Source organism: Folsomia candida, unplaced genomic scaffold, assembly GCF_002217175.1.
Source record: "Folsomia candida strain VU population unplaced genomic scaffold, ASM221717v1 Fcan01_Sc001, whole genome shotgun sequence".
Lineage (NCBI taxonomy): Eukaryota > Metazoa > Arthropoda > Collembola > Entomobryomorpha > Isotomidae > Folsomia > Folsomia candida.
This window is the reverse complement of record NW_019091193.1, coordinates 6,262,163-6,273,157: the sequence shown is the minus strand read 5'-3', so window position 1 is coordinate 6,273,157 and position 10,995 is coordinate 6,262,163. Positions and strand designations below refer to the sequence as shown.

At 36.0% G+C, this 10,995-nt stretch overlaps 2 protein-coding genes and 2 long non-coding RNA genes across 4 annotated transcripts; 1 reads left to right on the top strand and 3 right to left on the bottom strand.

The window, feature by feature from the left end:
- The first annotated feature begins 1,060 nt into the window (after positions 1-1,060).
- On the top strand, positions 1,061-1,966 carry LOC110863012. The gene is made up of 2 exons (XR_002549241.2): positions 1,061-1,253; positions 1,358-1,966. It is a non-coding gene; the product is annotated as an uncharacterized LOC110863012 (long non-coding RNA).
- A 228-nt stretch (positions 1,967-2,194) lies between these two features.
- Positions 2,195-3,455, bottom strand: LOC110863011. The gene is made up of 3 exons (XR_002549240.2): positions 3,382-3,455; positions 2,556-3,262; positions 2,195-2,477 (listed from the first exon to the last, which is right to left on the bottom strand). It is a non-coding gene; the product is annotated as an uncharacterized LOC110863011 (long non-coding RNA).
- An 865-nt stretch (positions 3,456-4,320) lies between these two features.
- LOC110841979 (cullin-3) lies at positions 4,321-7,881 on the bottom strand. The gene is made up of 13 exons (XM_022087683.2): positions 7,841-7,881; positions 7,639-7,762; positions 7,431-7,543; positions 7,157-7,357; positions 6,865-7,053; positions 6,566-6,793; positions 6,255-6,504; positions 6,040-6,179; positions 5,790-5,972; positions 5,578-5,721; positions 5,279-5,490; positions 4,849-5,205; positions 4,321-4,763 (listed from the first exon to the last, which is right to left on the bottom strand). Exons 3-13 carry the CDS (start codon positions 7,476-7,478, stop codon positions 4,748-4,750), a joined length of 1,968 nt encoding a protein of 655 aa, XP_021943375.2. The 5' UTR covers positions 7,479-7,543; positions 7,639-7,762; positions 7,841-7,881; the 3' UTR covers positions 4,321-4,747.
- A 192-nt stretch (positions 7,882-8,073) lies between these two features.
- Positions 8,074-10,818, bottom strand: LOC110861530 (DBH-like monooxygenase protein 1). Its single transcript, XM_022110697.2, has 9 exons — positions 10,503-10,818; positions 9,905-10,179; positions 9,718-9,829; positions 9,439-9,651; positions 9,218-9,366; positions 8,986-9,161; positions 8,779-8,919; positions 8,526-8,706; positions 8,074-8,456 (listed from the first exon to the last, which is right to left on the bottom strand). Exons 1-9 carry the CDS (start codon positions 10,773-10,775, stop codon positions 8,186-8,188), a joined length of 1,791 nt encoding a protein of 596 aa, XP_021966389.1. The 5' UTR covers positions 10,776-10,818; the 3' UTR covers positions 8,074-8,185.
- Positions 10,819-10,995: the final 177 nt, after the last annotated feature.

The window sequence follows — 10,995 nt, the reverse complement described above, 5'->3', positions numbered from 1 at the left end:
ACCGTATACATACATATGTAAATATTTAATTGTGCGTCATTAGCAGAATATATTCTTCTGATAATGTTTATAAATACATACATATGTACATATTATTTGTACATATTATTTGTACATAAGCAGGTCATAGCGTTTCATACGCATATATTATGCAATTGCAATGATAAGCACATGTCAATCAAATAAAAAATCAATTTATCATGCACTCCAACTTGTACTCAATTATATCTACAATTGACTTCGCATTCTTAGGATTGGACCTCCTTCTCTTAGAATTAGTGCATCAACGTGTCATATCCTATCGTACATGGACGGACCTAATACTAATACTAGTTCCACAAACAATTGATTAACGATTGATATATGGTCAATTTTCGCAATTATTGTCATGTCAACCTCCACTAAAACTAATCGAACAAATTACTACTTAAACCTGCTAAATAAAAACTTTATCTAATCTTACCAGCCAAAGTCATTGACCATGACATGGTCACCTCACATATTATCTTGTGACTCACATTACGAGGCAAACAACATGCCTTGGATGTCATGGAAATTCACTCGTGTCCCTACCAGTTAATTTGTTTGCTAATAAAAAGGTCACTAATAATACCAATTGGTCCATCCGCACTATGTATGTACAACAAATTGTGATGTTGTCTGAGTCATAATTGTCACAGTTAATCCGTGTCTGGAGTTTGTCGCGTGGCGTGGGGTGAGCATTAAGTAGCGTGTCCTACATAAAAAAACAGTGAGGATGTTATTGCCAATAAGCTAGAAATTAGTAATCCTCAGTTTTGGATGAGCTCACAGTGTCAACGTTCAATCATGGCCGCAGCTAAAAATGCATCTCCATTTCACCTGTGGACCAATGACAGATTGTGCATCTTAATTTTCTTAAAATAATATACATTTTAATCCAAAACATCACAAATGTATGCAAAATAAATAATTTATGGATGCTTCGTAGCTTGCACGTACTCGTAAAGTTGTATACGCAAGTCTCCTCGAAGTTTATTATTATTAATTGATTCGTCCTTTCGTCACTTGGTCTGCAACTGCGTCAAATTCAGCTAATATTTCGCTGTTGACACAGGCAAAGAGAACAACTTGGATTGTATCGCTTATTGGGACAACTTATTTCTGTCGTTTTCATAATAAAAATATATCATTCTAAGACAAATTTTAAAATACCAGTTCTATTGTCGTCATTGTCTATACCACTCATTGTTTTGGTCTGTTTTAGGAGCAAGGTAAGTGTGGGTATCGATCAATATCGAAAGTTTCCAAATTTCATCCTATGAAATTTTGTACATATTTCTCCAAATTTTATAATAACTTATGAAACTTATTTCAGTCACAAGCATGCGGTTGTATCTTATCTTCCTTGGGTTGGGGTTGCTCCTCTCCAAAACCGAGATGGTGATACACGGGGCGGTGGTCGTGATGCGTTCTGCTGGAGGCAGGGGAGGATCATGGTCTGGAACAGGATCAGTTAGTCGAGGTGGCGGTGGGGGTATCAGTCACCACAGATCGATTGACCAATTTCCATACACACCCGCAGGATCGTACAGATTTGATGGTGAAGATCCCAAAGAAAGGTGGAAGGTTCATCAGTTTGAAAGAGATGCTGTCCTGTTGAGGAGAAAATCCAAACAAAGAACATATTCGTACGGCTTCAGAGGGACAAAGTTGTAATGTTATTTTGATGTATGAATAATTGTATTTTGTAACTAAAATTGTACATATGTATTTTAGTACCAAGTAAATCAAGCTCATAAATATAATTGTTTGCTAATTATATCTTTGTATGTTCATACTTATTTAGTAATGCAGGGGGAATTATATTGTGGTCCATACCCTTATCGGAATTTATACATAATTACATTTACTAAACACTTTTGTTAACTGTATTCACAGCGATAACGAATAAATTTACTAATAAATAGCGTCACGACAATAATAAGTCTTAGGTATGTACATGCATATATATGTATGTATGTGGTTGTGCCAACCTAAATATATGTGTACATATGTATTTAGGTACTTCATTAATTTCGTGCATGAAAGTTGGTACGTAATAACGTTCAATTTTTATTTTCTAGTGCCAAGTTACTATTACCGACCAATTTTATGCACCTAGACTTGTCAACTATTCTGATATGCATATAAAATTACATCTTCAAATGGTATGTATGTGCATACGATTTTATTTACAGGACATTGATTAAATAAAAGTTATACTTTTGTATGTATAATTATTATATTTATCAAGGAAGGTAGATTTTTGAAAGGTGTGAACCATATATTTTCCATGGATAATCAGCAACATCGAATGTGACACTCCGAGTTTGGATCGCACGGATTACAAAGACAACACTTTGGTTGACCCACGCCAAACAAGTGTCCTTCCTTCATGCAGCAACGAATGCTGCATTCAGCACCTGGTTCGCATCCGCAGGGGCAGCAATTTTTTTCTGCATAAAATTTTTTATGAAATTTGAATTTGTAATACATTTTGTTAAATTGCTAATTGTACAAGTTTGTGTAGTTACCGTTCTCAGCTGGCGAGGCTGCAGCGCAGACAAGTCCGATGACCAAAACCCATAAAATCAAGGATTTCATTCTTAGTATGGATGAATTTAGTTATTTTTCAGAGAAAAAATTCACCGGTTTATTATTCTACAATTCTGCAAAAATCACAACTGCTTTAATTCAACGAATTGCCAATGCTTTTTATTAGAATTGGTGTCCACGCCCATAATTGAAATGTCATGTTGTACACATTTATCTACTATCATATTGACGTCGCTTGTAGTGTTTGTAATTATTTTCGAACTATGACACAATATACATATGTGCAGGACCCGGCATCGTATTAATTGACCAACCTATAATTACACATGAAACCAATTAAGTTTAATCTTGTTAGAACTTGAGTGTAAAAAAAGATAATCAATTATCAAAAGTTTTGCTGGTGATTTAATGGTGTAACTCGTAACCATATTTTACTTCTGTCATTAGGAACGAACGCTATATGAAAATCCTGGTTGTACAAAATCCTGGATCCTGGAAAATCCTGGATTTATTAAACTTGGGTGAAAGCATAGATTACAGATATTTGCATAATTCAAATGCGTCCAATAAACATATTGAATTGGTTTGAAAAATTAATCGCCATATTTTCAATATTCCCAAGGTCGAGGTCTAAACCATCCACGCGAGACACGATGTCCTGATATTTCAGCATAACGATCTTCATCTATAGAAAATTCACATTTTTAATTGCATAGTGTAAGTAAATTAATTAATTTTTAAGTTTATTACATACTGAGTTAAATTAGAGTTTCAATAAGGAATTAAGTACATGTCATTTAATACCTGCCACATTTCGGGTCTGTTTCGCATCAGGTATTGGTAAGAATGATCCAATTCCAAATGAAAATAATCCAGCCAGAATAAGTAATGAAATAATGAAACGCATGCTATCAAATTTGGTGAGGAAACTCAAAAAAATTGTTGTTTAAAAATTAAACCCGTTGTCCCAAATCTGATGGCAAAATATTTCATATATAGCTGAATATTTAACTTAACGTCGTCACATTTGAGGGAAAATGTAATTTTAATGAGATTTTAGACTAATGACATCAATACGTAATCATCTTTGTACTAATGATGTATTGTAATCAACAAAGATATAAATGCAAACTGAATGTCGGTCATTCCTTTCGTACACATCACAAAATTGCCGATTTTTGTGGACACGCCAATTACGCAAATGTATGTAGGGACTACCTGTGTCAGCGTGAAAACCTCAATTTCGTCACCAAGAGGCAAATACTCTTTATTCAAGCCAATAAAGTTAGTTTTGCCCCATTGCAAAGTTAAGTACCCTATACTGCCAAAAATCTTGAAAGCTACTGGAGAATATGGAGACAAATTGGAACGGAATGTGGGGGAAAGTTTGGAACTTCCCAAATTAGCAGCGTCAGAGATAAGCTTCGCTCACTGCCAAGACATGGCGTTCACAAAATTCTTTTTTACAAAAGTTCAAGAGCATTTTAATAGTGATAATACTATGCTGTGCCTTAATTCAATAAATTCAATAGGTCAGCTTGGTAGAGTTAGAATTCGCCAGTCCGATTACATATGTACCTAGGTATCTGTAAGAGACACGTCATATCAGAAAGAAAGGAGAATAGATGTGCATGTAGGTATGCATGTATGCACATATGCACATACATTACATATGCATCCATGTATATGTATAAACTTAATGATGCATTAAAATTAAAAATAGGAAAATACAAATTGAAACAATTAACGTGAAAGTAGCTTTATTTATTAATAGAGCCAAGAATAAATATCATATATACAGATTATAATCTTTCGTTCACAGATTCTACATTTGTGAGATTTATGTATGTACCTATGTAGTCGATAACTATTATAATGACTTATGAGAGTGACTTACAGGTCAAGCCTTGTTATATAGGGGCAGACACATCTTAACAAAAACCATGGACAAGATATAATACTATTTAAGCGTATGTAAGTCATCAATTTCGTCAATTTGTAAGTTCCATAATGATAACAATAAAAAATAAAAAGGTGTAAAAAAATTAACTAACAATAAAATAAATATAGTTGTCATTTAAAAAATACATATCGGACTAAGTTGGCACCAAAATTAATCTCATGCATTTCTCCTCAGTTTATATCACGTTGAGCTAATCTACGATCGGAATTAGTCCGTTTTCAGCCTAAATGTATAACAGAAAAGTTTTCAAGTTTTAATTTTAAATTTCATTTCCGTAAACTGAAGTAGTATAAATATTGTTTAAATACCTGTCATGTTTGGATCCGTACCACTCATTAATCCTGAAGGTATCCGTAATAGAAATCTTTTCCATGCTGGGACTCTTGACTAAAATATTGTTCTCTCCGGAAAATAAGTTAAACAATGTGGTTTCTGAAATTTTGATCAGGTCCCGAATTTCTTGCCATGTTAGCTCGTCATTTTCATTAAATAGGAGCAGGACGCACATTGCCATCGTCCCGACTTGGATTGTCTTTCGCGTTGAGATCATAGAGCTAGAGACACCTTGTTCCAATCCTCCTGGAAATAATTTGATTTCGAGTTCTGCCGTACCGAGGAATGGGATTAAAGTTAACTTCCTTCCTCCATGTTTCCCGATATAAAATCTGGAAATCCCAATGGATAATTTAATTAAGTATTGCACCATTTTATTTCAGTATAACTTATGAATATGGAAACCTTTCAAACTTTTGGAATTCATCCATGAGATACGTTGGAAAAACACTCGTGTCTACTGGACAAGGAATCGGCCAAACTTCTGCCGTTAGGACGCAAAAAGTCAGATCCATCTTGGGAAAATTTGCCTGCTCAGCACAATAATGCCGGAAATCGTCCATAAGTCTGTCACGATCCACCACATCTTTAAACATCCTCTGTATTTTCACAGCAATCTATATCGAAGATAAAACATGTAATTACTTACATAAATTTGACCTCAAGATCGTCAACTTGGACATATTAGCTTCTAGAAAACTAACCTCATGTTTACGATACTTGCTCGCCTGATGATGCGTAGCACCTTTTTTCAAATGTTCGAGAAACTGATCATCCAAAACTTTTTGGACTAATTCAAAGAGATTTTTCGTTCTGAACAGGAACGACGCCCATTCCTCTTGAGAAAGCTTGAATAAAACATATTGTTGTTATGACTTTTTGACTTGGTGATTAAACCTAATTTAATTAAAACTACCTCCAACCCCTCGCTACGTTCTACCCTGTCCCGCATATACTTTGGAAGGAGCTCTGGGTACAATTTGTTCTGGATGATGACAACTTGAACGTCGTCTGGAATCACGTTGTCACCCATCAGTTGACCCCTCGAGAATAAATCTAGGGCGAACTTGTCCAGCCTGTCCTTCATTGAGAGGAGATTCTATACAAGGTCAAGGTTTTGTTAAATTTTGAAGTTATTACAAACCACAATTAATTTTCAACATTACCTGCACCCCAGAGGGACCGTAAATGTATGCTCCATGCGCATACTTGCTTGGGTCGTCACCTTTACTCAAATATGCTGAGATCCAATCCTTCATGTAACTTTCTCCACCGGAATAGCGACCAACCAAGGCCAGCATCCAGCCTATATATATATATATATATATATATATATATAATTTATATATAAAATTTCACGTATGTAGGCTTAATTTTTTACCCAATTCTTCGACTCGATTGTTTTTCAGAAAATGAAACTTTTCTAAATTTGCAGGTTCAAAAATGTCCATGATTCGTCTCTCTACTAGTTTTTCTACCATCACGTTTTCCAGTTTAGCTAGCGTCCCTTCACGTCCTTCACGTCGCAGGTATTGCGTGACGTGGTTTAAATCTTGAGAAATCCTCGTTTCAGCCCACTCCGCATAGCTCATTGAGGACGCCTTGTCATCGGTAAAGGACTTTACAGCCACCTAAATGTTACTGAGGAATGAGTATTCGGTCCATTTGAAAACTAATTTAATCAATTCATACCTGATACAGCTCAGCACACCGGAGAAGTAAATGTTTCTCAAATACATTTTCGTAAACTTTCTCGTCGGAACTCGGGTCCACCTCTTCCAGTTCATCGATCAAGTTTAGCAATCCCTTGACAACGTGGAGGGACGGACCACAAGTGCGTTTTCCGTCTTCCGGTGGAAAAATAGACTCACTCAGACACTTTGAAATGTGGGGTCTAATTTTTTTCCGACAGAGGATGATCTAATTAAACAAAAGGATATTAAAAAGATGGTAAGCTAACAATAAGTGATGTAATAATGTCACACACATACCTCTCTCTTGAAAAGAGCAAAACCCATAGTACGCAATCCCACGAGTTTATTCGGTTTCACGTAAATGTTATCCATGTTCATGCACATTTCCACGATCGTATTGACTGCTACCTTATGAGCAGTCCATGCAAGGAGGATTGTCTCCAAAAAGTCGTCTTTGTCTATCCTTCTCCTAATTGTCTGTCGCACCTGCAAATCGCAAATACATCAGGAAAAATGTAATAATATAAAAGTTTAAGATTATACATGTACAAGTGAATTAGCGATAAGTAAATAATAATAAAAAACCTACCGAGGCTTGCAAATGGTCCGTGATGACTTTATTGATGCCATTGTACAATTGTTCTCCATACCTCCTTACAACGATGATGCAAGCCAGTCGATGCAACTGGTCAAAATCTGAGGTCAGGTTTGAGGTACGTAGTAGATTTTTGATGGCGCCAGTGACATAAGCGACGAGTCCGTCGTAGTCGTAAAATGTTCCATTCCGCATCTTAAATATAAACAATTTAGCAAATTAGAATGATAACTCATAGTAGTATTATTATTATTAAATTCTTACTTACCAGACTAGTTAAAAATTCGTATCCTTTTGGAACCTTATTTTGCGACATATCTGTTTCTTTCTTGACACGGAAGGATAATGAGTGGAGATGAGTGTAATAAGCGTAACAATTATCTGTGGCAATTAAAGAAGCAAATAAATTAAAATTTACCAAGTCAACCATAACAACCTAATTATTAATAATAACTTATTATTATTAAAGGATTTACCTAATTAGTAATTCGTAACTTCAAACTTGGTCAGTTTCTTAAAAATATGCGTTTTCAACGTCATATTTATGTCATACTTTGTACTTTATGTATGGTCAAGTCCTCCTAAAGAACTGACTGAGATCTGTGAAGTAGATAAAACGTAATTAGTTAATTCAACGATAATTATGTTGTATTTTGTACAATTTATAAGAAATCTTACCATGTTACATGTGCGTGCGAATCACACAGTGCACTGTGTGATACTGTGATGAGATCTGTTCAGAATGAGCTGGGGGAGAAGCGATCGATCGATCATTTTGCTTTCACTACCAATCCGTTCTCCAATAATTTCATGGAAAGATGCGTCACAGTTTGTATGAGATTTTTGGTATCAAGTTGGATCACACATGATCGTATTTGCCACTACGGTTCGGGCTTTCAATAAATATGACATGGTTTGCAAATTAAACTTTATTTTATGCACATATTCAAGCCTTTCATATTACAGAATCACATATATAATTCATAGACTGGAAAACCCGACATTAAAAATTGACATTATAACTTAAAATTTTGAAGGACACTCTGAATTTGGTGGTACATATTCCTCCTCGATGTCCGGATAAGTCACATAATACGTTTCCCTTGTAGAGTATGTCGACCTTTTTTGAAATCCATCCCCACCACATTGCTCAGTATGAAGGGAAAAACGCATCAATCGCTCCAACTCGCCACGGGTTACGTCATTCCAAACAATGGAGTCAACATAGTCAAGGAAACTTAATCCTGCGAGGTGTTCTGGTGCCGTGATTATGGGGTTTGTTAAGGCGTCGTTTCTAAAATAGATGTGCATATGAATCATTAAGGTGGAAGGTTGTCATCATACGAAAATATGAAAATTTTACAATTCGCGGACAGAAATTCCGAAAAAATTCCGTATATTTTCCTTCAAAATACTACTTCTGCAGTTTTCTAGACCCACTTTAGGGTAGTAGTAGTAAACAGCTTCACACATTTCTCGTCGTGTCCCAAATCCACCCAGGACGCCGGTCGGTGGAGAAAGCATGGAATTGTCGTAGTGACATTCTAAATAAGTGCATATAAATACTAAGTATTTGTCGCCATGATGAATTAATATTTTTAATTTCATCTGCAAACCTATTGCCATTTGGTCCCCTGGTAAAAATTTTACTAGTGGAATATTTCTATTGTCCTGATAATCGTTATCGTAATTGTCGTCATTTAACACCCACGGTTCCTCAGCTCCATCTCGGAATTGGCGAAGCTTCATTTTGGTCCCTAATTAATTTACAATTCAACAAATTAGTATTCATAATTACAAAAATTATAAAATTATGCATGTACCGTAAGAGTGGGAGTGCAACATTATATTGAAAATGTTGACCCCTTCGGTTGGGATCCACTGTGCCGTACAATTTGAACTGCAATGTCCCACGACGACATAATCTTTCGAACTGGGTGGTACGACGAGATTGTAATCGTACATTTGACCTGTTCTCATCACACCGGCTTCGATTGATCTATACATTTTTCAAAATTTTACTAAATACACATTTTTGTTGTAATTAACATGTACCTCAATTCTGGGGTATAATAAATTCGAACTCCACTTTGAAACGAGACATCAACCAGTTGCTCAGGATTGTCGAAATGGCTTTCCATTAAGTAGTACATGTGGGTCTCCTCCCCAATTGGGAAACCAACTCCGTCCGGCATGTGCATAATCTGAAAATAAGTACATCTTCATATATCTTTTGCTGTCACTTTCCCTTAAAAAGTTACATTATTATTACGTACCCTGCCTCCAATTGTCCACGTATATATGAGTTTAGTACAGTACCGATATGCAGAAATTTCTCCTGGATTTGGATTCAAGCAATCAATTCCACCTTGGACGATATACTTATTAAAAAATTCCTCTGGATCTTCTCCATTCGGTGGAGTGCACGAGTAGAGGGAAATATGGTGAGAATGCTTTTCGGAAACTGGACCAAAAAGCACGGGACCAAACTAACAAGAAAAATAGTTAGTAAAAACATAAAGTTTAAGACCATTGGTCATTTTGACTAGTCATACCGCCACGGCGTGTTGCTTCCCACTAAAAACTGGAGCCTTGTGCACTGTGCACCAATATGTCGTGTCTTTAGATGGCATCGTTAAGTTTGTGACGGCATCAAAAGTGGAAAATCTATAAAAAACGGTAAGTTGTAAATATGTGTCCGCTGTCATATTTCTCGATTCGCATTAATTATGAGGTGCATACGTTGATAAATCAATGTCAGGATAAGGCAAGCCCAATATATTGACTGCAAACGATCCCCTATTGTTGACGCCATGGTAGGCGATATTATCGTCGCTTCCAACTGACCATATGAATCTGAAGGTGTCCTTTGTAATGGCAACGTCATCTTGGTCGCAGGTGTCAAGCAGGCGAGAAATATGAAGATGTGTATGGGTCATATTTTCAGTGGCGGAGTGAAGAATCCAATCGTGAGAAATATCCTCAGGAGGAAACCCATTCGACGGGGCGTGTCGATCCTGTTATATAATTTTATAGTTGTCAATGTTGCCTAATAAACTGCATTTTGATATGCGTTTGACCCTCTCCCCAGGATTAAAAGTTTAACCACTACCAGAGCCCATTTGGTGCAAGGAAGAAATGATTCAATAGAAAACAACTACGGTCACCTGATCACTTGGTGAACAATCCCAACCAAAATAAGTGTTAATTATGTATAATGATACGCTTATTTATTACACAATGTACTTTTGAGTACAACAAAGCATAGTTCGGTTGCAGATATTTTTTCATGGTATGCACTTGAATACGACTATGCAATATTTTTTATATTTTTACTTACACTAAAATATACCGTCCCATTTGGAAGCACACCACCAATCACGATATCTGCACCACCCATTCCTCCATTCTTAGAAATTCCGAACCCCACAAACCCAGTCGTTTTTACGGTAAGGTTGAAAGTGACTGTGGCATTTCTACTAGTCTCGTCGGTAATTTCCCAATCTACAGTGAAATCAGGGTTGCTTGAAATTAATTCCTTACGCTTCCCACATACAAAGTTCCCAGAGAAAAATAATAAACTTGCAACCAAATATAAATTCAGGAGCAACATTTTGATTGTTCTGTATCCAACTGAGCTTAACGAACTGTGTACCCCCACCCAATCCTACTAATGGAAACTATTGGTAATACAGGGCTTATCGGAAAGATTATCTGTGGCATTATTCATTGTCTTCAAATACATAGTACAATAAGCATCACAGTTCTGGTTATCATAATTACATATAAGCTTGAGTTTTTAGTGCTATTACATAATGATGTTATCCAATCTG